Raw genomic sequence first — 27617 nt, 5'->3', positions numbered from 1 at the left:
GAAAACGTACCTCCAAACCCGTTCATCTGGAAAGGCCCATTCAGAAGACAGTCGTTCTGATGGAGGCAGAAGAAGATTCTCAACCTCGCTCTGCCTAAAATATAGTTCAAATTCTTTAATTCATAAGCTATTCATTAGTCATAGTTGATAATTTGTTCTTTAAAAATCACAAGTGATTGGTGGGAGTGTAACAGTATTAGCATTTAATGTCCCATTGAGCTGTGTCCAGGCGTGCTCTTTTTGCGCCATCTACTGGTAGATTATAGCGGGTACAATTGTTTATGTTTGTTTATGTTTCTGCCCAAGCCCTTTTTGCTGAGACACATGCTATCTGCAGGCTGTAGCTGCCGGTTAGCTCCACTAAGAATGAAAGAAACGTGAAAATTTGAGATAAAATTAAGAAATAAGAGAGAAAGAAGATAGAGAAGAAGATAAAGGATTATTTAGCCCCCTCTGGGATGTCAGCTCACGAGGTTTGTGTTCTTTAAATGTTTTATTTTTTTGTGATTAATGTCTTATCAACGAAGCTGTAACATAGGATAAGAACAAGCTCTAATATCCTGTTTTTCTTTGTTGTTTTCTCTTGTGAGCAGTTCTCACGGGTTGTCAAGACCAGAATAAACCCTGTTTTATAACTCTACATCGTGCGTTCGTTGATCCTTGAGGGTGCTACATCCAGTCTTCTCCTCCGACCCCTGTCTGTCTCGTGCTTTGATTTATGATGGGCAGCATATATCTGCTGCAAATGCAACCTGTTCCCCGCTGTCTCATACACACATGCATATAACATGCTGTATGTTAAACGCACTGCAACGCACCCCCGTCCCTTGGAAGGCTGAACAAAGCAAGGACCCCAGACCTGCAATCCGGATGAAAATAACAGCGTTTCATCGGCATTGCGGCAACAACACTCCAGCCTACTAACCACAACAACGCAGCAATACAAAATGGCCTCTCACCCCCCCCCCCCCCTTATTCTCGGAGGAGGGGTTTATGTAAATATTGGGGCTGGTGATGTCAGCAACCCTGGAGGAATGTCTGTAGTCGCCTAGCGGCCGTTTGCTGTAGTCCTTAGAAATTGATTTCTTTAAAAGCAAATATCTCCCTTTGCTTTAAACTTTGAACGTTGTAACTTTGCAGATGTTGTTTATGCTCAAGCAGCAACATTACACGCTAGCTAAAGTTAGAATAGTGAAATCGTGGTTTACCACCCCTTTAAACTTGATTCAGAATGCAAAAGCGGCTTCAACATGCTCTGCATATGATCGGAAATGGAATGTGTTTGATCGATGGTGCACACTCTTGTGGATGTGTTAGGTTTTCTGCTGCCATTTCTGAGTGCCATTGACAGGATAGGTCAACACCCACTCGTATGAGAGGTGCACAACATTTAAACAGGATTTCAAAGCCACTGATTCTGCCATGGGATCTTTTTGTGGTACTTAATGCATCTCAGTCCCCTTTTGAGCCTATAGTATTGATTTAAAGTTCCTTTCGCTAAAGGCTGCTTAATTGTTGGCTCTTTCAACTAGTGAACTTAGTGTACTTCACTCTTTGTCAGTTAACTCCTGTATGATGTATGCTATGGATTACTTGAGAGTAACTGTAATTGTAAACAAGTGGGTTTACTAGCTTTCCATCCGCTGCCTTTTTCCTCATCGGAAGAATAGTGGCTTCATTGTTTGTACCCTGTTCATGCATTGCATCACAATGTGGACAGAACGAAGGCATTAACGAAGAATAATCAGTTATTTGTTTCATGGGTTGATTCTCAAAAGGGTAAACCTATTTCATGTCAGCACCTGTTTTTTAATGAGGCATTGCATGCATGGTTCAACTGTTGACCCAAGAGTATGCGGTCAGATATTCTCTGACAAGAGACCCCTCAGTCAAGCTCCTAAAGTTTGCAGACGACACCACAGTAATCGGCTTCATCAAGGATGGAGTTAGCAAGTCTGCATTTAGAAGGGACGGTGAGCAGCAGGCTGTCTGATGCAGATGCTCAAAACAGTGGAGATGACAGTGGTCTTCAGGAGAAAGAAGCTCCTCAGCTCCTGCGCATTGGCTGCTCCAGTCTGAAAAATAAGCTTTTTAAATGCTATTTGAGCAAAAGAAACCACATTTATGATACAGTTGTTGTCAGATATTTATAGTTGTTGTCATATTTATTCGTATAAGCTTGGTGAACAGCTTTGGAGATTTTGATGTTTCCCCATTCAAAGAGATAGGAGCTGTATACTTGCATGACTGAAATAGCTGCTTGAGAGGCGTTTAAAAGATGGCCGCCGAGTGAAATGACTTGCCTAAAAGGGACTTTGGTTTGGCTCAGCGACCAATTCAGACCCCAGAAGACTACCGCGGATAGTCCAGACTGCTGAGAGAATCCTTGGTACACCCCTTTCCACCCTCCAAGAACTGTACTCATCCAGACAGAGTGAGGAAAATCAGTCCCCTCACATCCAGGCCACTTCCTCTTTGAACTGTTGCTGTCTGGTCGGTGCAGTCAACAGAAAAGTTTCTTTCCTCAGGCCATCTATCCCATGAACTGTTAAATGCACCTAGTGTGCAATACATGTTATTGGACAGTATATTGCACATGTGCAATACCCAACACTATATATACTTATATTTATTTAAAATATCTCTTATTCACATTCCCTTGTAAAAGTGTAGCCTGAAGCATATCTGGTCCATTTTTTTGTCTATTGTGTATTCGAGTAACCCCAGAGTGCAGTCAGGACGATTGGGGCGGTGCGACACATCGAGGCGGAGCGACACGTGTCGCCCCGCCTATATTTTAATTTCCCGCCTTTGACATTTTGCTCCGACCCAGCAGGGGGCAGTTTACGTCGAAACCTATGGCAGAACGGTAGAAAGCAACAGCAGTAATAGTAACGAGACAGCAAGTTGATTGAACGAGGTGAGTAAAATGGCTGTGTAAATTAGCTATATTTAAACGTTTAGCATGGTGTTCGAGAGTCGAATCTGGAGTTTAATTGCTGAAGCATATCCCATAATAAAATTAAACTGTATTTTTCTACTTTAGAAAATATTTTCTATAAAAACATGACGCACCACACCGTCGTAACCAGAGCAGAACATGAGGTGTATATGAAGTCTACTCATAAACTGTGCCCATTTTGTGACTTTACGAACTCAATTGCTCGTTAGGGAACGTTAGGGATTCCTTGAGGAAGATTGGCCTTGTCCCTGAGCTTGCTGGAAAAATAAACAGTCAGACAGCTGAGCAACTCTTTTCAGATATGAAGAAAAAGAACTACTTCCTGAACATGATAAAACCCATCATCCCACATTTTCCTTGCAAGAAATATTTTGCACCATAAAAATGTTGCACGTAACAATAAGGTTGTAAAACAGTTAAGAAAACTTGTTGATGAGAACACCGAATTACAGTTTGATTGCAATGGAAAGATCATTTTGGGTAATATATTATCACTGTGTTTATATATATTCTCTACTTCCGCATTCCAAGGCTGCCCATGGCGTCATACTTCTCTACACCAATAAGCTCATCTTAATCAGAATCCAATAAACATTGAGGTCGCCCCATCGTCCATACTGCACTCTGGGGTACTTGGTGAATTCTGATTCTGCAAACTAGAGGGCGCACTTCTGCCTGACAGATATCTGTGGATGATGCATTTACACCTCCACGACACTGTGTCGCTGTCCTACATCCTTCAACTTCGAATGTGCTTCGTCTCATGCTATCTGGACTGGAGCACTACATGCAAAAAATTCGCCGCCATCATCAACAAGAAAATGGAGGTCACACCGTTGCATTGACTGTACGCCGAACGACATTAATGTTAACAAGTAAGTATGCAGTTCCAGTTGTAATGAACACTAGTGCATGCTATTTTTCTGTTTATTCGTGCTTAATAAAGGTAGAGGTGCAGACGCAGTTTGTCAGATTTACATCAGTGAAACTCGCGCTCCAGTAATGGCGCCACGAGCCTCCGTATTTATCTGATACGACAAGATAAGATTATTCCAGGTGGAGTAAAAACAACCCGGGACAGACGAGTAAACAGTTGTGTTTTTTATTAAAAAAAATAGCTTTTGGTACGTGAGTTTAAACGCATGTCTGTCTTATGTACGGAAATCATGTTTTTATCAAGATTTTGACTGGACGCCATTCTCTAAAATATTTACAGATTGCTGTGTATCCTATTGCATTATTTACGTCGTTTTTTAAAAATGTGATGTTTACTGCGAAATGTTATGCAATGAAGTTTTGAATGTGTAACGTTACTGTGTCGACAAAGTGGGTGTGTGCGGTCCTCTGCTTTACACTAAACGGGGTGCACATTGTTTGTGCTCTTTACGTCTAATTTATTGCATTGTTAAGTATTTTTGTTTATGACTGAGTGTATTTTTCTGCACGCATGGGAGGCATGGAAAACTAGCCCGTGCAGATATGGATATGTGATTTTTATATACTTTTCAATTGTTTAAATATTTAGTCTTCAACATTTTCTGCACGATTATGAACTCTCTCTAAATTATTTTGACATTTAAATCATGAAAAATTGCGTGTAGACGATAACTGCTTCTCACGTGGCTGCTCTCCGTGACCGAAACCCACCAGTGCTCACATGCAATTTGTTAACGAATCCTTTTTAACTCGGTTCATGAAAGTAGCCATTTTGAATCGGCCGCGACACTGGGGCATGCTAAATAATATACACTTACAATAAAAAGACTTATCAATAACGTGATAAACAGCCATATATTCGTACGTAATGTTGTATTTGAATGGGGACGTAGGAACCACGTGATGGCGTCATTAGTAGATGACGAAAAACGGACTGTTCGAAAGAACCGACTCGCAGAAATTAGTTAGATTTAGCACCAGTAAGTTACTACATGCCGTCCAAATCATAATTGCAGTGTTATATTCAACGCCATATATACATAGACTGTTATGTATAAGTCTAAGGAACAAAGTATCAGGTTAAAGGGGTCTCTTGTGTTAGAGACAGTGAAATGGAGGTCGTGCGCTAGCGATTAGCTAAAGCTAACGGGCAAGTAACAAATCTCAATATTTATTCCTGGAAGTCGTTGTTTTATCTCATTGTCAAATGTATTTATTACGCGTGACTGTATATACAGCAGGTAGGGGTTAAAGCTGTGCTGGGTTGCTCGTGTCAGTTTTGTTGGCGTATAACTTACGTGTGTTGCTGTGGGCGGCCATTCCAGAGCGAGCACGCCGATGTATTTTTTATTTATTTAGTTTAAAATGACTAATGTAGTATACAGGAATGATATATTCATAAATATATCACTCCATAAGTGGATTGTATTACCATAAATTACAGCGGACAAGGGTGATTTTAGGATCTCATGCTCTTTTAATGACTAGGCCTTGAGCACGTTTGTGATGTAACGTTAGCAATTAACGTTATATTTTTCTTTTCTTTTTTAAAAAAGCCTTTTGTTTCATTCTTATGTTATATTTTATATTAGTATACTCCGTACTCATTATATTTAAGGTTGATACATGACGTGTTTGAAATCTCACATTATGTGCCTTCCTTATGTTTCCCTAACGTTAAATGTGTGTAAGAGGGATGATAATACTATGAGCATGCACTTGTTTGTAAACACGTAAGTGTTCATTGCATCATTAATTGAACATGACTAATATGAGTAAAGTTAAAGGGGTCATGAATTGAGAAATCAACTTTTCATTCAGCATTGATATATAAAAGTTAATTGTGATATAAGAATATCCTGTACGTTTCAGAGCTGAAAACTTCCTTGTTAGTCAAAGAAAAGCTTTTATTGACACCAGGCCCAGCAAACGCTCAATCTCAGAATGTGCCAAGGCCTACGTGGAGCTAAACCGGATCGAACTTCCAAGCAATAAACATGCTGCATAAGCTTAATTCGGATTCCAATATTATGAATGCATGGATTAACTTTATTTTTAATGAATATCCGCTCATGTGGGAAAGACTTTGCGTGTTTGTTCCTTCATTTCACCACGGATTCGTTTGTAAAAAAAACAACAACAAAAACCCCAGAAGAGACTGGATTTGCAGACAGGATGAGATAACATGAATGAATGAATGAATAACACACTTATGTGAATAAAAAATGTTTTTTTTTATGTGACTGTATTGCATTGTTACAGATTGCTTGATATCTATTGATTATGTGTACGTGTCTAACTGAACATAACTTAGCACGCTGTCACAGGCTGGAGAATCCTTTATTTGATGTGTTGTTGGTTCATTGTGCTGCGATTCGTGATCAGACTCTGACTTGTTTGGGCCAGGACTTGCAAAGCCCAACATCTCTGGGCTTTGTGTTTTCCAGATGGGCTACCAAAAAGTATCACCGGCTATCTTAAATAGTGAAATAACATTCCTTTCTTGATGTGCGTTGTTCGCTCTCTTGACTTGATAAATCATTGTTTGTTTGATAGACATTTTGCGAGCCCTATGGGCGAATCATTCCGGTTGGCGTTTTCCCACACGCTCTCAAAACAGTTCCTCACTTTGTATTCACGGGGGTAGCGCAAGCTCATTATAATATGCAAAGCTTATCCAATCGTAGCAGTGGGCGTTTACTTCCAAGTCTTCAGTGCAGCACGCCCATAAAAACGAGCGTTCGATGAGAGAGGCTCAAAACCAGGGCAGAAAATAGCCTATTACTTATTCAATTATGTTTTTGAATGTAAAAACCACGCAAATGTCATAGGTTGACCTCAGACAACAGTATAAAAAAGCCAGTTCATGACCTCTTTAATTAAAAATGCATTATAAATGTTTTAAAGTGTTCAGTAGGACTGGATTCAACCGTAAGTCGGTTATATTGCAGTGGTTGATGAATATTTTTGGTGGTTTGAGCTAGTAAGAAGTATTCAAATATATGGCATATTTAATTACGTTTAGAAGATCCATTTGCTTATAGTATTCAGGTAAACTGGTTATTTTTGCAAATGTATATTAACTGTAGGGTTTTTAAAAAAAAAATAATAGACATACTAATTTCCAAATTTATGTCTCTCATCCATCTATCCAATGTCTTTTAACAACATTGTGACATAAACAATGCATATCTTTGTTCAGTTGATCTTGTGTAACAATTTTGGTACATGGTTGGTGCTTATTCTTTTTTTTCTTGTTAATCTTGATGGATTTAACTGACTGAATAGGACAACTTAGCACATTAAGGTAACCACCTTAACATGAGAGCTTAAGTTTTCATTTCAAATTAACTATTTCATTTTGTTTTTAGGTCAGTATCTTAAATAGAAGAGTTCCAGTCATCATAGCAAACAGGTACAGCATTTCACTACTGTTAGTATGAGATTCAAGGTTTTTGACAACTGAAGTCACACTCTTACTGTTTATTGTAGTGAGAATGGTTGACAGTAATTGTGTCCTGGAAACTTGATCCTTATGAATATGACTTAAAACACTTTACCTCCATTTCCAAATGCATGTTAGAGCAAGCAGGTGTCTTCTTACAGCAGGTCTGGGTTTCTCTAGATTGCATTGTTAAACATGTAGGCTATACAGCCTTTATTAGTAGTTGTTAATGCAGCTCTTGCCATTAAAATGATCTTCAGTGTGAAATTCAAAATAATCATAGTAATATGAAATTAATTCCTAGTGTGTGAAAAGTGTAAAATGAATTAAACTGAATGATCAATTAAATGCATCAATTATGGAATTCAAAAGTGCATTGTAATTAGACTACTATAATAATACCCAATGTAATACATGTATAACACTGTTGTATGAAACTTTAAAAGGTCTTAATGCAACAGCAATTGTTCAGTGGTAATACAAACTTGTTATATGAATGTCTGTGTATGTCTACTTGAAGAGTCAGTGTATTGATTAGTATTTAGTCTTTGGCAGAACTCAAACTCAAAATGGTTCAAGTTTTTCAGCTTTTTATGATGAAATCTTTGTCTATAAATTAAGTAGATATGTTTTAATTCATCCTGCTTAAAGAATAAAAATAATAATTATGGAATATTTCTACTAGTATTAAACTGGTATGGTATTTAATTCTAAGTCTTGTCGTGTGTGTGTGTGTGTGTGTGTGTGTGTGTGTGTGTAGACTTGAAAAGGCTTATGTTCAACGAAGCTGCTTTTATAGCAAAACAGATTAATAAAATATATTTCAATATTGTGAAATTACATTTTATTTTTTATTTTAGTATAATTTAAAATGTAATTTATTCTTGTGATGGCAAAGCTGCTTTTTTTGTGTCCTTGCTGAATAAAAGTATTCATTTATTTAAAAAAAAACTCTAGTTTCTACTGTATTTTGACAATGCTGTGAGTTGAATTTGGAATTTACATGTGGAATGGGTTAATATTATTAGTATTATTAATAAAGTTGTGTACTCTATGTACTTTATTTTACCGGTGTTTTGTGTAATAAGATTCAAGGGGCATGATTCTCTGAATTATACAGTTTGAACTCAAAGATGTCCTTGATGTTTTATTTATTATATTTAGATAGTTAGTTTGAATTATTAGTTTCATGTAATAGTTTTGAGGAGCCCAGTGTGCAGTGTATGAATAAGATGAATAGTTTCCATTAGTGTCATAGTTTTGTTTAGAGAATAGTTTACTCGTCCTTAAATTTGTATATGCTGTATTTTGATTTGACACCACTCTAAATGCAATAGATCAGGGATGGAGCCCTTTTAAACATCTTAAGCATGTTAAATCCTTTTATAGGCCTGATCGGCACAATTTACTAAATAAATGCATTCATGACACATCCAAAGGAAATACTCACTGGCACCTTCTACTAGGAAGCCACATTCCTATTCGCTTAGGAATTTGTAGTACTATTTGGGAGTTGTGCTCTCCATTAAATCTTTGTTCTTTCTTAATTATAGATATTCTGTTTGAAAAATAGTGTCTCTCTATGGAGGAGAGTGTGAGCCCTGAGCTGGCTCAAGCCCCTGAGCCTGAGCCCAGCCAGGATTTCGTGGATACCAGCTCACAAGGTACCCACGGCCCACTCCACCACATGCACTCCTGTACTAGAGAGCCGTGGGATTGACTCAAATCAGGGTTTCAAATTGGGAAATTACTGAAACAGGATGTAATCACTTTAAGAGATTTAAGATATATGCACTGGAAATATTAAATGGCAAGATATATGTGGAATTTATATGTGGAATATCACCATATCAATTAACATGTTTTTGCTGAAATTGCACCTGAATTTTGATTAATATATCAGCTTGAAGGCCTCATCACAGTTTTGTGATCCAAATTGCATATCTCTAGCATTTAAACATTTATTGTTGACTAATTTTGCTACTTTTCACACGCAGAACCAACATCGATCTTGGACGAAGTCAAAGATCAAAAAGACCAAGGTGATGTTAGTGAAGATAAAGTAGAGGACCCTGACAAATCCACAAAGCCCTCACGTGAGTTTAAGAAGACTTGGGGCTTTCGTCGGACCACCATTGCTAAGAGGGAAATCCCTGGAGAAATGGCAGCTGAGACCCCAGAGGGCAAAGGCGCCCCAGTGCGTCGTAGCGGCAGGCAGGCAAAGCGCACGGACAAATTGGAAGAGTTTCTGGTCACTGTGAAGCGAGGAAGAGGAACGGGCAGGAGAAGTTGTCCCTCACGACTTGAGGGAGGGGATCCCCCATCCCAGACCCCAACCGATGCTGAGACTGCATCCGAGGCCAGCTTTGACGGAAACGCGGAAGCCAAAGCAGAGGAACAAAAAGCGGCCTCACCAGAGAAAAGGAAAAGGGGCCGGGGAAGGACGAGGAGGGCAGTGAAGCCTAAAGCAGGCGGAGGCTCGGTGAGTGATGACGGCAGCTCTGAAAACGAAGAGGAGACTGGAAACGAAGTACCGAAAGAGACCCAAGAACACGTTGAGACTGCGGTCAGTGCTGAAGATGAAAAGGATGTGGAAGCAAACATGGAACAACCGATGGATGTAACGAAAGAAGAGGAAGATGTAGAGGTGGATAATGAGAGCAAAGAGAATTTATTAAATGAGTCCATAAATAGACGTCCTACCAGAGCAGCCAGTAAAGATTCTATAAGAAACACTAAACCTAAAGTAGGAGTGAAGCTCCGCAAAGAGAAGAAAGAGGATGATGATGACGACGACGATGATGATGACGACGACGATGATGAGGAGTCGTCGTCCAGTGAGTGCGACAGTGATGGTTATGACCCTAATGCACTTTACTGCATCTGCAGGCAGAAACACAACAAAAGGTATGTGTCTTTGATGCAGGTGCATGAGATGTTGGTAGCCGATATCTTTTTTTGCTGGCTATTGAGAGAGTTAAATTACAACTGATGCATGTAGATTTAGCAGGGGGGGGGGAATAAGAAACAGGATTATTTTTATTAAATGTAAAAATATATATATATATATTTGTTTAAATACAATTATATATTTTATTTTAGTTTAATTTATAAAATATAATGGATATTTTATACATATACAAGTTATAAATATTATACATATTATAAAGTGACTAATAAATGGTAGTAATGAAATAAACTTCAATTACTATCATTTGCATACACACACATATACATGTATATACAGAAGATTGAGAGCAAAAAGGAACAAAACTGTGTTCTTATTAGGGATGCACGGATACAATTTTTTTTTCAGAACCGATACCAAAATTTCTGAGTATTGGCCGATACCGTTAAAAAATTCAGTGTAGAATTTCTATACCTCAGTGTGTTGGAACTGATAATCACTCTTTTGTGTTAAACAATCTACTAAATACCAAAAGCGAAACACAGTTGGAGAGCTAAATGGAGAATGACTGACAGCTGCAGAGGACAAAACCATTCATGTGAACTTGAATTTAATGACTTAAATATTTGTAACTCACATTAAACTATGGAATGGCTTCAGAACACTTAATATGGTGCGCAAAGAGTTGATGATGCTTTAAAAAAATGTTGTGCCTTTTGTGGGGCACCGGGGCTTAACAATAACAGTATTAGATTTGGATCGGTCCTGTCTGATCGATACCCGATCCGGCAAATAATGGTGGTATCGGAGCTGATACTGAGTATCAGATTGGCGCATCCCTAGTACTTATACCCTGTAAGATTGTACATGTGTATCGCCTCGAGTATTTTAAACTAAATCATACGTTTCTTAAAAGGCCTAAATAGTTTTGACTTGTGTCCTAGAAGGAATCAATATAATGAGTGCTAATAAGGGTTTTGCATGCTAAAATTATTAGGTCTTGCTCAAGTTATTGGTATCATGTACATCTTAAAACTAAAACATTAGTAACTGGCATTATCCATAATGTGTATGAATTTGACACAATGACACACAGTAGATATAGTTTGATCTATGAGTGAGGCACATAGTTTGTTGCATTCCAGTATACAGACATTTCCAATAAGGATGGGCATTTTGTATTTGTATACAAAAAATATTGTATTTGAATAATTGGGCTCATTTAAAAAATGAATATTTGTTTATTTATACATTTAACTGGAAAAACTAAAAATATTTAATTGTTACTTTTTTTTTCACTATTTCTGAACAAGCTTATGATTAGCAAATATACGCAACATGATTGCATTATATCTTGAGATTTTCTTTAAGTTAAAAACGTGTGTAAACAAAAAATATGTAGTACAGAAACATTTAAGCCGATGCAGAGTGAATGGAAAAAGATGCTAATAAAGCAGACGATGGCAGTTTTTGTACAGAACATGCATATAAACTCAAGGCGGCATATGGTTATTGTGTTTATATTCATTTACATGTTCATGTTAAGAGAAAAAAATGTCTACATGCTTGTGTGAAAGTTGGCTCCTCAATCTGATAACAATAACAGTGCTTTGAGTTTTCTATTCTTAAACCTGTCTCCCTCGACGAAACTTAAAGGAAGCATGTGTCTCGATCATTTTGCTATCAGATATCTTAATCTTATATCTTTATCAAGTTATCTCGGCTCACTCGCGGGTACAGCTGCGCTTACCTGCAGTTGTGAATGCATTGATCCACAGCTGTCTTTCCTCATTCGACTGGTGTTTGGATTTCATTGAGGTGATATTTCTAATAACTCATTCACCCGACAATGTTTCCACAAGACATGTGGATCCATTTGATCCAAAATAATTTCTTTTTTTAAGGTCATTTACTTTAGTAAAATAATTTTGATCAAAGTAATTCCAAACCTCGCTGTTCCTGGAGGCAGACGACGACTGTGAATGAAATACAATCAACTTAACAAGCTCCACAGCGCCACCCAGTGCATTTAGTTATAACTGAGTTTTAGTTTGTGTGCTTAGGATTTCATCTATCAGGCAAGATGCAAAAAAGTGCCATGCGTTTATGTTTGAAGCAGAGATTGTCCTTTGCTTGCTTTCCGTTTTTGTAAGCAGAGGTTTTATGTCTGTTGTAGATTGTATGATCATTGAGTGTTTGGTCATTGTTTAAATCCTTGTGCATAGGTTCATGATCTGCTGCGATCGCTGCGAGGAGTGGTTTCATGGCGACTGCGTTGGCATCTCTGAGGCACGTGGCCGACTGATGGAGAGAAATGGAGAGGACTATGTCTGTCCAAATTGCTACACACAGAAGGGACAGATTTCCAAGGCTGGTTCATCCACCGCAGCTGCAGAGAATGGCAAACGGCCAGTAGCTGGCATTCGTAAAACTGAGACCGGCCTCACTACACTATCTAGCACTTCTGCAACCACCACAGAGGAGAAAGCTTCTGATGACCTGGGTATCAAGGGCAGGATCGAGAAGGCTACCAATCCTAGTGGGAAAAAGAAAATAAAGATTTTCCAGCCGGTATGTCTCCGTATGAAACATGAGTTTGAATACTGCACTTTTTTTCTTTTTTTAACATGTGATTTCATGGGTTTGAAGAAATAATCCTGTTGGTTCTGGATACAGTTATCAATGCACAATGCAGTTTTTCCTCAGGATTTATTGGCAGTGACATTTTTAAAAAGAACATGACATTTTTTACTTTAATTTAATGTAAATTACAACAATATCTGATTCAGATAATTCATACAATTCATTTATGTAGCTAATTTTAAAGCTGTCATATCTGGATCTTTCAATGTTTCATTGTACAATATATTACCAGGTTTGGCCACTAAAATTAACTAATGTCGGGAAAACATCAAAAGGAAATTGGAGGGCACAGACAACATCTGAGAACCACGTTTTTTAGTGTCATTGCAAAGCATGAAAAATAATGTTTTTATTTGGTTTCATGTCATTTATTGAGTGTTTCTCTCAACTGAATACCTTTCCTGCTAATATAAAGGTAATAATGTAAAGGCCAACTGAAATATCAAATCAATAGAATTTCACCTACTAAAGGCCTCTAATTATGATATATTTTTTTTGGGATGAGTTTAATGATGAAGAGATTGCCTCCATAACAATAACGTATGTAAAAATGCATACTTAAAATACGTTTTGAAATCAACATGCTAATACTATAAAAAGTCTAATAATTGGTTCTAAGGGGTCTGATCATAATACTTGCTCTTTTAACATATCTATTGACAAGAATTGAAAAATTCTATTGTTTTTGTTTGAATCGTGTGTTTGTGTGTTCCAAAAACACTTCAAAATAATTTTGTCTGCACAGTAGAACCAGTCAGTCTGTGACTTTGTTTGGATTAGCGTGTTAGCATTCTGCTATTACTATTGCTGCAATATATATTATCTGTAGAATACCCAGAAGAGTTGCCAAAATGTGCAGTATACAACAGATGTTGTTCCTTTGAGACGGTATTCTGTAATATAATGACTTGACCATTTATTTCTAATGCCATGGATTACCTTAATATTAGCCACAATCATCTTTGAGTCATTTGATCAGTCAGGACACAGAATGTTGACACTTGTACACAAAATTGAGTAATTTAAAATCAGTAAGCGTTTTAACTAGATGGCACTTGAAATGGTCATGTAAGCAATTTATTGCTATTTTTAAAACTGATAGTGGAAAAGTACTACTGTTTAGTTTGCTATTATAAAAACCTACAAGCTACATACGGTGTACATCTGCTGCCGTAATGTAGTGTCCACAGAGGTTTGACATCCCTGAGTCTTTAGCAGGTGAATGCAGTTGAGGGATCTTCCCTCCCAAAATGCATCGGCCCTGGCTGTGAGAGAGATGCCCTCCCTGACTCCGTCTACTGTGGGAACGACTGCATACTCAGACATGCCGCTGCCGCCATGAAGACCATCACCACGGATGGAAAAGACTCCAAACAGAAAGAGAGGGGCAAGCCTAAAGCGCAGAAAAAGACAACAAATAAATCACCACAGAAGGTATTAATAGGAACCTAATAATAGTCATGCAATATTCATTTTAAGTTTTTAATTGTAGGAAATTTGTACAAATGGGTTATGGCTATAATGAGGATACACTTGCATTGGTATTTAGGTGTAATTGCAAAAGTTGTTAATCCCGTAGTTGCTAATTCAGGTGCACAATAAATCAGGTATTGTATCTACTCCTTTTCTATAATGCATTGAAATCTAGGTCATTGAAATCTAGAATTGGAAAAAAAAAAAAATTCCCTCAATTTAACACTGAAGTCTATTTTCAATATATGTTGCTTTAGTTTAAATGTAAAGATTTAAATTTAAATGTTGCACTTTTAGTAGTGTCAAATAGCGATGTTTTTTCTTTTGTCTTTTATTGAGTGTTTAGTTAATGTATTGTTTATTTTAAATGGGTAACAATGCTTTCTGTTCTTGTCTATAGAGGATTTCTGGACCGGAAAGGAGGTCATCTAACCAAGGCGAGGAGGAGGAGTCAGAATCTGGGACTGAGGAAGATGAGGACGACGAAGACAAGCATGCAGAGGAGCATCCGCCACCTCCGGCCATGTCATCCTGGTCCAGTGACCATAATTACATTGCAGTAACGCCAGAAAAGACTACACCCATATCAGCATCTGTGTTAAACAAAGCGTGTATGTATCTCTCTGAGGGTTTTCCACATTTTATTGACCTGTCTCAACCAATGATGGGGGTGTTGAACTGTCAAGAACAACTGATTGAAATTGTTGCAGCCTAGGGGATTCAAAGATCTAAAAATAGCTTTTTTTTCTGGTGTAAATTGGACTGAGATTGAAATTACGTGCCTTTTAAAGGATATTGGCACCAGAAAATGATAGCACAGCTATGATTATGGATTTAAGCTGGACTCTGTGCTACATCTTAAATATTTTGTCAGTGTTTTTTATGTAACACTGCAAGATGCTAATATTTGGAAAATACCTGTATCAGGTCATTCAGAGATCCAGAACAGGTAAGTTTAAAATAAGATAAAAATGGCAAGTATTTATGATCTAAGACGCATAAAGACTGCATTTTGCAGTCTATATATAAGTACTTGATCTTTTTAATCTAACTTACTCCTGCACTAAGTGATCTAAAAGTGTAGATCCTAGGGATCTGAGCCCAGACTGTAGTGCCTTGCCTTGATATGCTTTTGTAAAGCTTTCTGACCAACATCTACAATGTATGTGCATGTGATTTTGAATTTCTCAATGTGTGGAATACCATTGCCATTTATCTCCAATCTCTGCCGTCATCGGGGCAATAACTTCATCCGAAAAGCTGTACTGACCGCACACCTGATCAGGTAGGTTTTGGTGTCTCTTTCTCCTGCCCTCCTCCCCGACTAAGAATAGAACATCTCTGATCACATGGACATTTGACTACAGTCCTGTTACATATTAATGAAAACGTGTAACTTTTTAACTAACAGCCTTTAAATTGATATTCCATTGACTTGCATGCACTGCATTTATAAATCTTGAGTGGACAAAGTGGCATTCAAAATAAAGTGAAATTGCGGATAATACTCTGCTGCCCCTGTGCTTCAATTGTGAGAGAAGTCTGTTTATTGGATGACAACATGGGATGGCATGGCCTCTGCCTGCTTTTGGCTTTTGACAACCATCCGCTATGTCACAACGTGTTTTGCATTAAGAAGCCTACAGTCCTTGGAGCCGGCCTGAAAGAAGAACTGTGGCGTTTCAGAAAAACCCAAGAGCCCAGGTAGTAAGCTGATGTAATGAGGAACCATAATGAAGAACAGCTGAGGACACCATATCACCCCACAGCAGACAACGACAGAATTCACATGCCTCATAATTGCAGCACACGGAAATATCAAGCTACGTTTATACATATACACAGAATTTAAAACTCTGCTGATACTCTTGTCTTATTTCATATTTAAACATGAACAAATTATATACTGATAGGTTAGTGTACTTGTTGAAAGCAGTTGATTTGATGCAGAGATGAATTTGGTTTTCTGCAGTAGTAGGAATGATTGATTACTGGAAAGAACTAGTTTTGCAGTATACCATATGCAAAAAGCAAATTATGAATTGGAAAATCAAAATTAATGCCAATCATTTTTGTGTGTTGGTCCCAGCAGCTTTTAAAAATGGGTTCTAGTCTTTTGAATGTGGCCTAAAGTTGCCTTAGATTGTTTGACTTCTGCTTTGTGTTGTTCAAGATATGGAGAAATTTGTCTGATAGGAATAACATGAATGGGATCACTCTGATGTTCTGTGGTACATTGTGTTACTTCACTTGAAAGTGCTCTATAAGGATGTATTTCTGCAATACAATTGTGCTGAGGTCTACTATGGTTTAGTTATTGTACACTGATTATATACTCTAATACTGACATGTTTTTTTTTTTTTTTATCTGTGTAGCTGGTAAAATATTAAGCCTTTATACCACAGACAAGACTTAATTTAGTCTCAGACTAAAATGCATGTTTTGAGCTGTTTTAACTGAAAGCAACTTGCACTGACATATCTTAAAATATGTCAGTGCCATTGTTTTGTCTCAAGATGTACACCAGTAAAGTTTTTTCTTCCCCTAAGGCACGTTTATAAAAGCTATTCAAATGTCCTTATTAAACTAAGGCCTAATCTTAATCCAAATCCTGTCTGTGAAACCAGGCCATATGTAATATTTCCTAGAATTATTGCATAAGGATTTCCTTTTTATACTTTATATACTCAATGTGCTATGTTGTTGCACATTGACAGTACTTTCAGCATATTAAGTCATATATTTGAAAATATATAGGTTATATAATGGCCGAAAATTAAAAAGGCAGCAGTGAATCTTAATTTGGCTCTTGGTATGAACCTTTCATATTTTACTTCAAATTTAACATATTAAAAGAAAGAGAAATTAAATGTCAATTTACTTGCCAAATAATAGCTGCTGTGTGCTCCATTTAGTTGGGACATTTATTTATCCTACCTAGTCACTGATTGATATGATTAATAAATTGTTTAAAGAATATAAGTAATTGTATACAAACTGGTCTGTGAGCCAGGCAAAGGCCTTAAAATGGCTTAATGATGATTGTAAAATATTTTCTAAAATAAAGCTTACATGTTCAACATTTTCTTGTTTGTCTTTAATCCAATTCTTGAGCTGGGTAATGGTGGTCTTCATATTCAGTAACCTGAGAAAGTTATTACAGTTTCAAGGCAAGGCACTACAATTGAGCATTTCACTCTAGATGTATTTTTTTGCCAAATGAAGAGCTATTTGGAGTAATTTTGCCATTTGTGTTCATGAATCCTTTTATTCTTTTTGTTGTCCAGCAGCTCCCCAAAAAGACAAAGAAAAGGAAGCCAATGAAGAAGTCAAACCAGAGAAGGAGACGGCAATCGCTGACAAGAAACCCCCTGCTCCAAATGTTGCTCCCAAAGGTGGAAGAAAGTCTCCTGGCTCCAAGGGGACAAAGGCAACTGCTGCCACCTCTTCTTTTCCCAAAGGCAAAACAAATGCAGCACCTTTGAGCAGTGGCAGAGAGTTAAGAAAACAGCCCATACCACAGGGCAAATTGAAAAAGCCGGGACCTCCTCCACCACCGATTCCGGTCTTATCTCCTTCGGGCCCCCCCGGATCTCGCCACCATGCCTCTGGAGCTCTTCGTGTTGGCAAGAGCACCTTTACTATCCCCAAAAAACAGCCACAGGCAGGGCAAAAGGAGTCAGCAGAGCCTGCTCCCTCTCCTAGCACTAGAATCCCACCTTTACCAGTGTCATCCACCCAACACCCATTGCCTAAACCAACCCTGCCTGCTGCCCCTGCTGCTCCTCCACAGCCACCTCCCAACAACCAGATGAGATCCAACATCAGACGATCTCTGACTGATATCCTGTATAAAAGGTGAGAGATGATTCAGAGGTATAACTTTTACTTTTGGTTGATCATTTCTATCTCATGCTCATAGAATCTGCAACGGTCACACGGTACTGGGTTACTTTTATATATAACGGGTCACACAGAACTGGGTTACTTCTCAGGGGTTGTTATCCCGTTCGGTCTAAAATAATCTGAATATAAACACTTATTATAGGTGTACCATAGTGATTCGGGATGAGACAAAACATTTGAAAGCTGTATTCCTGATGTACTTGCTCATTATTTAAATTGTGTACATTGTGAACAAAAAAGTGTACTTTTTTGATAATGAATAGTTTCATTGTTTGCGTTTTAAATGTTCTCCTAAATAGTGTGATTTAAATATTTGATATCAAATTATATATTTTGTGCCACAGAGTCAGTGACAGTGATGATCTCTCCATGTCTGAGAGTGAAGTGGGAAAGTTGGCCGTCAGCATTGAGAAAGAGATGTTTAACCTTTATTTGAACACTGATAACAAATACAAGAACAAGTACAGGTCCCTTATGTTTAACCTGAAGGACCCCAAAAACAAGGTTAGTCAATGTTTTTTTGTGTTTAATTGAGACAATTAATTATCTATTTTAATATACCTATGCATTTTAGTAGCTTTGTGAGATGTAACAATGCTAAGAGTTGTATTATTTTACTTGGCTGTGTGGCAGGGCCTGTTCTATCGTGTGGTTGGTGGCGAGATCAGTCCTTTCAGGCTGGTGAGACTGAGTCCAGAAGAACTGCTTTCCAAGGAAATGTCAGACTGGAGAAAATCTGAGGTCTCTGAGGTAAAACAAGTTAGAATTTGTTTGGAAAACATATGCTATTTTTATACTCTGCTTAAACTTATGTACTTATTCCAAAAGAGTCTGGATATAAGCGGGAGATCTCAGCTCAAAAGTGGATCCAGACAGGAAGGTGCTCCCCCAGATGTAGACATGGAGGAAGCTCCTCCTCCTATGTCTGATGGAGATGTATGTATGCCTGCCACTTCCCAATCTCCCCACTTGGCTTCTGCTGCTGTAAGTGCTGGCTTTCTTGCTTTCCTGTTCTGTCTGTTCTTCCACACACCTTTCCCGCTCTCATTTTCCTAAAGCGTCTTGCTGAATGCATCATTTGTTCTCTTACCTGCTTACCTTATCTTATTTAGTCTTTTCTTTCACATGGGTGAATATAAACATGTATGAATAAATGGATGAGAACTGTATCCTAAAGTATAGTATTATTTATTGACCCTTTCGTTCTGTGTCCTTGTTTTGTGCAGGAATCCCAAGAGGACATACGGCCTACTTCTACACAACAAGCGCCGGTCTCTACTGGTAAAGGCAGCTCAATGCCAGATATCTTCAGTAGTATGCTGAAAGACACTACAGCAGAGCACAGGGCTCATCTCTTTGACCTGAACTGCAAGATCTGTACAGGTGGGACTATATCACTACAATAAAAAAAAAAGTCACATACCCTTAAGACTTCTTGTAAAGTGGCTATTACAGGTTGTATATACAGCTAATAGTTAAATTACTTGTTGCTAATTTTTCAGGCCAGAAGTCTGCAGATGATGAACCACCATCTAAAAAAAACAAAATGTCTGCTCCTAAAAAGCCAGAGCCATCGTTTAAGTCTAAACCAGAGCCACGACCATCCAAATCCCCTGCTGATCTCCCTCAAGTTTCCTCTCTTTCTGGACTTGAAATGCCTTTGCCTGATTCTACATCTGTCATGGAGGATTCAAGCAGTGTATTTCCTGTGGTTCAGCCCCCAGCCACTGCTGTACCAGCAGTTTCTTCAGTTACAATAACTCGAAGGGATCCTCGTACGGCAGGTCACCGCTCATCTGTGCCTCACATAGTTCCTGATATTCCTGCTATGCCAGCAAATATTCCAATCTCTGTTGAACCTGCGGTTGTAGAAGCAAAAGTTCCTTTGCCTATGCCCCCTCCTGCCCCAGCATCTCTAGCCAGACCTGTGATGCCAAAACCAGCCACTTCACAAGATCTGCGCAATTATGGATCCAGTACTATCAGGTGCAACATTGAACTTGCATACAGGCGTGGTCTACAGTTTACATGCACCTTGCAGAAACTGCAAAATGTTAATTATTTTAGCAAAACAAGAGGGATCATACAAAATTCATGTTGTTTTTTATTTAGAAGTCTTGAATTAGATATTTGACATAAAAGAGGTTTTCATATAGTCCACAAGACAAAATTAAAGTTGAATTTATAAAAATGACCCCGTTCAAAAGTTTACATACACTTGGTTCTTTATACTGTGTGTCGTTAGAGGATCCATGGCTGTTTTTTGATTTGTGATGTTTGTTCTGAGTAGTTAAACTGCCCAATGTTTTTTAGAAAAATCCTCCAGGTCTTGCAAATTCTTTGTTTTTTTTGCTTCGGATTCAATGAGGGATAACTGAGGGACTCATACGCAACTATTACAAAAGGTGCAAACATTCACTGATGATCCAGAAGGAAGCACAATGCATTAAGAACAAACTTTTGAACAACAACAACATTTAAAAAGCACATTTAAACACAATATGGATTGATCTAAAGTGCTGTACAGAGTACAAAGCAAATCTACACAAAAAAATAGTTACAGGTTTTCAAACGCTAAAGAATAAAAATACGATTTAAGAGTAGATTTAAAAATGTCCAATGAAGGAGCGGACTTCACATGTTAGGAGAGTCAAATGATTTGATTTGTTTGTGTACATTTGTTGAAAGTGGACCTAACTGGGCTTCCAGAGCAGGGGAGGATTTTGCAGGACAACCTAGAATTAAAACCTCTGTTTTATCCTCATTTAGCTGCAAAAAATTACAGGATGAAAATGTAAATTTTTCTTATTTTGTTTAAAGATTCTATTTTATCATTTAGTACTGCCCTTCGGAAGCAACAGAAGATACTTACCCGAAAAGTTAAATTAAGTACAATTTACCTTGATCCTCACATTTAAAGTTTTTCATTCACCCAGCTCCTAATGCATCGTGTTTCCTTCTGGAGCATCAGTCAGTGTTTGCACCTTTTAATCATAGTAGTTTCTAAAAGTTGCGAATGAGTCCCTCAGTTGTCCTGTGAAAAGATAGATCTCAAAATCATATGGTCACTGCTGTAAAGAGGTCAAATATGCAAAAGACACTGGAAAACCAAAGAATTTGCAGGACCTGGATTACTAAATAACATGGATTTTGTATGATCCCATTTTATTTTGTCAAAATAGTTAAATGCAAGGTGTATGTAAACGTTTGACCATGACTGTATATATTTAGTGTAAAGTGCTTTTCTTTCTGGTCACACTGTTACCATTTTACCATTTTGTTACCAGTAGCAAATTTGTTGTATTTTCTTCAGTGCACCAGAGCCCACTCCTGAGGGTGAAACCGCTTTGTTCTTGTCTGGACAAGAGATGATGTGGAAAGGATTCATAAACATGCACTCCGTTGCCAAGTTTGTCACAAAAGCCTATATGGTTTCAGGATCATTTGATCATATTAAGGAGGTTTGTTTTCCAAAGATTTTCTTAAAGGTTTTCATATTAGGTTGTGGGGTTAAAGTTGAGTTATTGATTCATTTTAACAACTGTTTATATTTTATTTGCAGGACTTGCCTGACACCATTCATATTGGCGGGAGAATATCCCCACATACTGTTTGGGATTATGTGGGAAAGTTAAAGACTTCGCTGTCAAAAGTATGAAAAGAAAAAAATAATTTTTAGATGCATTAGAATCAAATTCAGAACTCCAGTGAATTTTTATTTATTTCTGATTTTTTTTTTTTTATATATGTCTTTTCTTTTTACAGGAACTGAGCCTCATTCGTTTCCATCCAGCAACTGAAGAGGAGGAGGTGGCGTATGTCTCTCTGTTTTCTTATTTCAGTAGCCGTAAGCGGTTTGGAGTAGTGGCAAACAGCAACAAGCGCATTAAAGACCTTTACCTCATCCCTCTGAGCTCAAAAGACCCACTTCCTGCAAAGCTTCTGCCATTTGATGGACCAGGTAAGCGTGTACTAGGATATTATAAAATCTCTTTAAAGAATCATCTTAGTGTCTTTCCCAGACTTTTAATAAAAAACTGTTTTTAATGTTAACATGAGGTAAGCAGTCTGTCTATATTTTAACTCTTTAGACAGTAAATGGGAAGCTTGTTCCACAATTTACAAAATGGAAAACAAACCATGGCCATATCAAACGTGCTGCAATATGTAACTCATACAAAGAGTTTCATCCAGACAAAGTTGTTTGTGTGCTTATTTTTGTGTGTTCTTAATTTTGTCTGCAAGATGTCATGTATTTTACGACTTTCTAATAAAATATATCATAAATCAAAGTTTGATGTCCTAGATATTTGTGTCTTAGCCTTTTTTCAGGTTCATATTTCATTGTAAGAACAAGTGTTTAATAATGGAGTTGCTCAAAGTGACTACCTAATATATAACTTATGTCACCTCACTAAAAATTACACATCAAAATGAAAGTGCTGCCATTTATGTTGTCTGCTGTTGGACGAGCTGTAATATAATGGCAACCGTGGTAAGTTATATTCTGGACAACATCCTGTCTTGTAAGGAAAACAAGGAAGTCATCTGACCTGCCCAAGGAGTGATTATGACTTAGTGATGTTCGCCAGCAAGTTACTTATCCTGAGACAAATTGCATCATTTACATGATTAGAATTGTCAAGTTTGCCAAGGAATAGGAATAAACATGAGCAGTGTTGTTAATGAAATGCTGTTTTATCTATACATTTTATATAATCAGGAGCTTTTATGGTGTGTAAGGAAATATTTATTCTAAATAAACAAAGCTTTTGTGGTAATTACTAATTTAATATAGCACATGGATAATTTGGTTGGTAAATAAATAAATAAAACTAACATTAAAATACGTTTTGTATATGCAAGTTTTAACAGTTCATGTTACCAGTTTGTAGTATTTTGTATTATGTGGAACAAGCTCTCTTAATATGTATTTCTCACATATTAACATCTACGTAAACGTTGTTATATAAGTGTTATATCCTAAAGCTCCTTACAGATCTTTATAGAACTTTTTTGTGAAATAATGTTTCATATAATTTTTTGCAGGTCTTGAACCAGCTCGTCCCAATCTCCTCCTGGGGTTGTTGATTTGCCAGAAGGACAAGAAGCGTCCTGGAGCCCCTCTAGAGAATGAGGAGAAACGTTCTAAAACTCTAAGAGATGATGAGACAGGCCTTCCAAAACCATCCACTGTTAGTAAAGCTGAAATAAAACCGGACAAAGTTCTTCGATCTAGTCTGGACACCATAAGCACAACTCCCCCAGGCACTCCTCCACCCATCAGTGGCTCTGAGTCTTCAAGTTCTGTCTCTTCTGTGTTTTCCTTACTCTCCTCTGTCAAAGCACCTGGTATCAGCACTACCACAGGCAGTAATTCTCCATCCTCCAATGTCTCAGCACCATCTTCAGCCACTCCACTTCAGACTATCCTGAAAACACTTTTTGGTAAGAAGAAGCAAGATTCTGATGTCTCATTATCACCTTCAGATCAAAGTGCTGTAGATGTCTCTGTGCCCTTGCTAGATCCAATTATCCAGCAGTTTGCAGTAACCAAGGGTAGAGAGGTAGAAGTACAGGACGATAGACCATATGATCCTGAAGAAGAATATGACCCAGCTGTTGGCTATGGTACAGAAAATACCCATAATACAACAAAAGTATCTGCTGCCATTAAGCAAACAGTGGTCACCTCTATTATGGATGATGTTGCTTATGACCCTGAGGATGACTCTCTTTTTAATGACGCTGGAGTTGATCCAGGTGCTAAAAAATTAACTGAGCATCAAAAAGTGGTTGACGACAAACAAATTGAAGAACAGAAGCACGAGGAAGCAGTTCATCAGCAAATGCCAGAGACTTTGATTTCTCAGCCTGTTGCATCTCTGTTAGCTAACAGTCAATTGTTGCAGCTTGGTAAAAAGGTTGAAGAGATGGTGGCAAAGAGTTCAGCTGCTCCAGTTATTAACCAGAGAAGAGACCCAAGGCAGAGTAGAGACCCTAGACATGCATCTGCAAGTAGAAGACAGACTTCTGATTCCACAGAGACAGAGGAGGAATCTCCGGCTACTACAGATAAACCATCTCCACAAGAAGCTACAGCAATAGAGACATCACAAACACAAATTTGCACATCCGCAGACACAACTGCACAGCTGGACTCTACTGAAGATATATCAGTAGAGGAACCTTCTGCAACCGCAGATATTCCCCTATTGCCAGTTCCTGCCACCTTGGATTCGGTGCCGCCTGCCATACTGCACCTAGAAGCATCCAAGTCTGAGGAGAAAGGTGAGAGGGAGGAAGGAAGCAAGAGTGAATTGGTGCCTTTTCTTGATATAGAGAGTACAGAAGTTTCTATTCCGTTACTAGGGGAAAAGATTGACCCAGAGTTAGTGGAAAGCTACATGGAAAAAGAACCTGAAGAGGAACCCAAAACTAAGGAAGATCCCATTGAATCTGAGATTAAAAGTTTTGAGGAGGTTTGGCCTAATTCTGCCAGCATTTTAAAAGCTGATTCATCCATTGGAAAGTCTATTTTAAAAGCTGACAAAGTTTCTTCCATTGGGCAGCCTATTGAGACCACTGCAACCACATATTATAACATTTCAACAATCAGTACTTTATCTACATCTGTACACTCAGGAGTGCCACAAGATATCATCCAAGACAACTCCTCTTATATGGATTCTCACACTTCCCATATACAGCATATACCAACAACAAACCCTGCTAATATTCCACCTCCAATGTCTTTTCCTCCTCCAATTGGGCCTCCGCCTATTCTTGGTCCACCTCCCATGCAAGGCCCACCACTAATGACTGTTCCACCACCCATGCATATCCCTCCACCAATGTCAGGACCACCAATGCAGATTCCCCCAATGCAAGGTCCACCTCCTCCCCTTGGAGATAATGATCATTCTCAATATCCACCACATGGATCATATCCTCCTTTCCAGAATCAGTGGGGTAGTAGTTCTCAGTTTGATGCTGCTCCAAGAGGTCCACCACCTACAAATTTTACACCAAGAGTACCACCTCCATTCCAACCAATGGGTCAGAGAGGTCCTCCTCCTCAGATCTTTGATAATTCTATGAATTCAATGCCCCCCCAGCATATTGGACCAAGGGGCCCACATCCGGGCCCACATCCAGGCCCTCCACTACCTGGGCCACCCCTTCCCAGCTTTGATGGACAAAGGTTTAATGGGCCTCCACCCCCTTTTAGCTTCTCTGCACCTAGGGGCCCACCTCCACCATTCACCGGTCCCCCTCCAAATCACTTTGATAATAGAGCTCCAACACCATCCCACTTCCCAGGTCCAAGAGGCCCACCTCTACTTCATAACATTGGGGATCATGGCCCTCCATCTAATATGTCAAGAGGACCTGGAGAGCAGTTTGAAGATGGTGGAAACTCTTATCATCAGGGAAAAGAGAAGCCCTCACAAGGGCCTCCTTTTAGGGGACCACCACCAAACCACTTTGATGGACGAAGAGGACCTCCTGGTCCTACTGGTGAAATGTCAGGACAGAGATTTCCACCTCCAAACCAATTCCGTGGTTCACCTCAACACAGGGGATCATTTGAGGAACCACGGGGATCTCAAGACTTTGAAAGGCACCGGGGACCATCATCTCAAGACTTTGAAAGGCACCGGGGACCATCAGTTCAGCAGTTTGCTGGCCAGAGAGGACCACCAGGACATTATGATAAGGAAGCTGTTGGCCAGCCAGCACGATTTAACTACAAAGATGATAGCCCAAGTGATGTTAGAGATGTTAGACCTGTTCGTGGACCTCTGCTTCCAACACCACCTGAAGGTCCCATCCCAATACCGGGTCGTATAGGTGGACACAGCCCAGACACCCACCGTGATGACCACTGGAGACGTCACTCCCCTGAAATGAGGAGGCGAAGCAGTTCCAGCAGAGACAGTGCAGAGCCACATAACCGTCCAAGTAGATTTGATGGTGCACGTGACAGAGATGCCAGGGACTCCAGATTGTCTGAAGAGAGGCAGCGTGACGTGTCTGAGGATAGGAGGAGAGACCGAGACCGAGATGGTGGACATGGTGGACGATCATGGGGCTGGAACAGGGAACACGAGCATGATCGAGGCAGAGAAAAGGATCGTGAAAGAGACCGGAGCAGGGAAAGAGATAGGGAGCGGGAGCGGGAGCGGGGTCGCAGCAAGGAAAGGGAAAGAGAACACAGTAGAGAGAGGGATCGCAGAGAGTCTGACCGATACAGAGATGGAGATGGAGACAAGAGGAGAGACCGGGATCGAGACCGAGACCGCGGAAGAGAACGAGATCAAGAACGAAAAGACCATGACAGAGACAGAGCAAAGAACAGAGACAGAGATAGAGAGCGTGACAGAGAACGAGACAGCAGGGACAGGAGAAGAGAGCGCTCAAGGAGTCGTGATCGGGAACGTGGAAAAGACCGTGACCGAAGAGATCGGGATAGAGAACGGGACAAAGACAGAGGCAAGGAGAAAGACAGGGACCGACGGGACAGAAGCAGGAGCAAAGAAAAGAAAGATGAAAGAAAAGAAAGATCTGACAACTCAAGGGCAAAGTCTACAGAATCTGAAAACCCATCATGAAGGTCATTCATCTTGACTGTTGACTGAAACAATTTTTTTCTTTCTAAATTTGCATGGGTTTGAATGTTGCGTTTGAAAGTCCCTTTTGTACTTTCCTTGCTGAATATTTTATGCTTTTTACTTACAAGTCCTTGTTGTTGATAACATCTTCAGACAATTTTGTCAGCACAACATACACTCTCCCTGCGCTGCTATTTTAAAGAAAAGTATGGAAAACTTCACAGATAAGAAAAAGAAACAAGATATGTAAATATGTATGTTTGTGTATATACAGGTATGTTTTTAACTACTTTTTTTTTTCTAAATAGAGAAGTCATAAGCCATATAGCTTCAAAATTGTTTAAATGGGAAAAAAAGTCTTCAAAAGGTCTTTATATGGTAAAAGTTTAACCAGCATTTCATGAATGTGTCTGAAAGCTATTGTTAATGATTGACCTGAAGGCACTCCAAATGTTCATTGCATTTGTTCAATAAATTCTCTGTGATTATAATACATATTTTTGTTTTATTAAGTTTTTGAGAAGTTTAAATAGTTTTGAAGTTAACTTTTATGTAGTTCAATTGTATGGATTAAAATAACTTGCTGAGTATTTCAAGCAGGGCACATTTAAATTCTTTGAAAATGTGTTAGTTGGACTGTCAAGACTGTCAGGATTTTCCATAAAAATTGAAAATGAAAAAATTTGGTGTATTTTAGTAGCATTATATAAAGATGATGTTCGTCATTT

General features: G+C 38.7%; 1 protein-coding gene across 12 annotated transcripts; it reads left to right on the top strand.

Moving 5' to 3' along the window:
- The first annotated feature begins 3715 nt into the window (after positions 1–3715).
- Positions 3716–27545, top strand: dido1 (death inducer-obliterator 1). Of its 12 annotated transcripts, none has more exons than XM_079845036.1 (17): positions 3716–3837; positions 7270–7313; positions 8897–9007; positions 9341–10250; positions 12477–12822; positions 14110–14328; positions 14768–14978; positions 17659–18226; positions 18619–18778; positions 18908–19015; positions 19103–19210; positions 19501–19657; positions 19777–20260; positions 21588–21735; positions 21837–21926; positions 22040–22235; positions 23324–27545. In XM_079845036.1, the coding sequence occupies exons 3-17, from the start codon at positions 8926–8928 to the stop codon at positions 26887–26889; spliced, it is 7353 nt and encodes a 2450-aa protein (XP_079701162.1). In that variant the 5' UTR covers positions 3716–3837; positions 7270–7313; positions 8897–8925; the 3' UTR covers positions 26890–27545. The 12 variants fall into 12 exon arrangements, with proteins under 12 accessions (XP_079701162.1, XP_079701171.1, XP_079701165.1 ...); XM_079845045.1 differs by having other exon boundaries at positions 18908–19024; XM_079845039.1 differs by having other exon boundaries at positions 18908–19024; positions 19103–19258.
- The last annotated feature ends 72 nt before the right edge of the window (positions 27546–27617 follow it).

Source organism: Gobio gobio, assembly GCF_949357685.1.
Source record: "Gobio gobio genome assembly, chromosome: 19".
In the NCBI taxonomy this organism is placed as follows: Eukaryota; Metazoa; Chordata; class Actinopteri; order Cypriniformes; family Gobionidae; genus Gobio; species Gobio gobio.
This window is presented reverse-complemented; position numbering and strand designations above follow the sequence as displayed.

What these genes read in the sequence shown, in the direction of transcription:
- dido1 (XM_079845034.1), top strand. Translation starts at nt 8,926, where the DNA reads ATGGAGGAGAGTGTGAGCCCTGAGCTGGCTCAAGCCCCTGAGCCTGAG. An exon ending in CCCACTTGGCTTCTGCTGCT is followed by an intron (nt 19,259 to 19,500) that starts GTAAGTGCTGGC and finishes TGTTTTGTGCAG; the next exon opens with GAATCCCAAGAGGACATACG. An exon ending in GAACTGCAAGATCTGTACAG is followed by an intron (nt 19,658 to 19,776) that starts GTGGGACTATAT and finishes CTAATTTTTCAG; the next exon opens with GCCAGAAGTCTGCAGATGAT.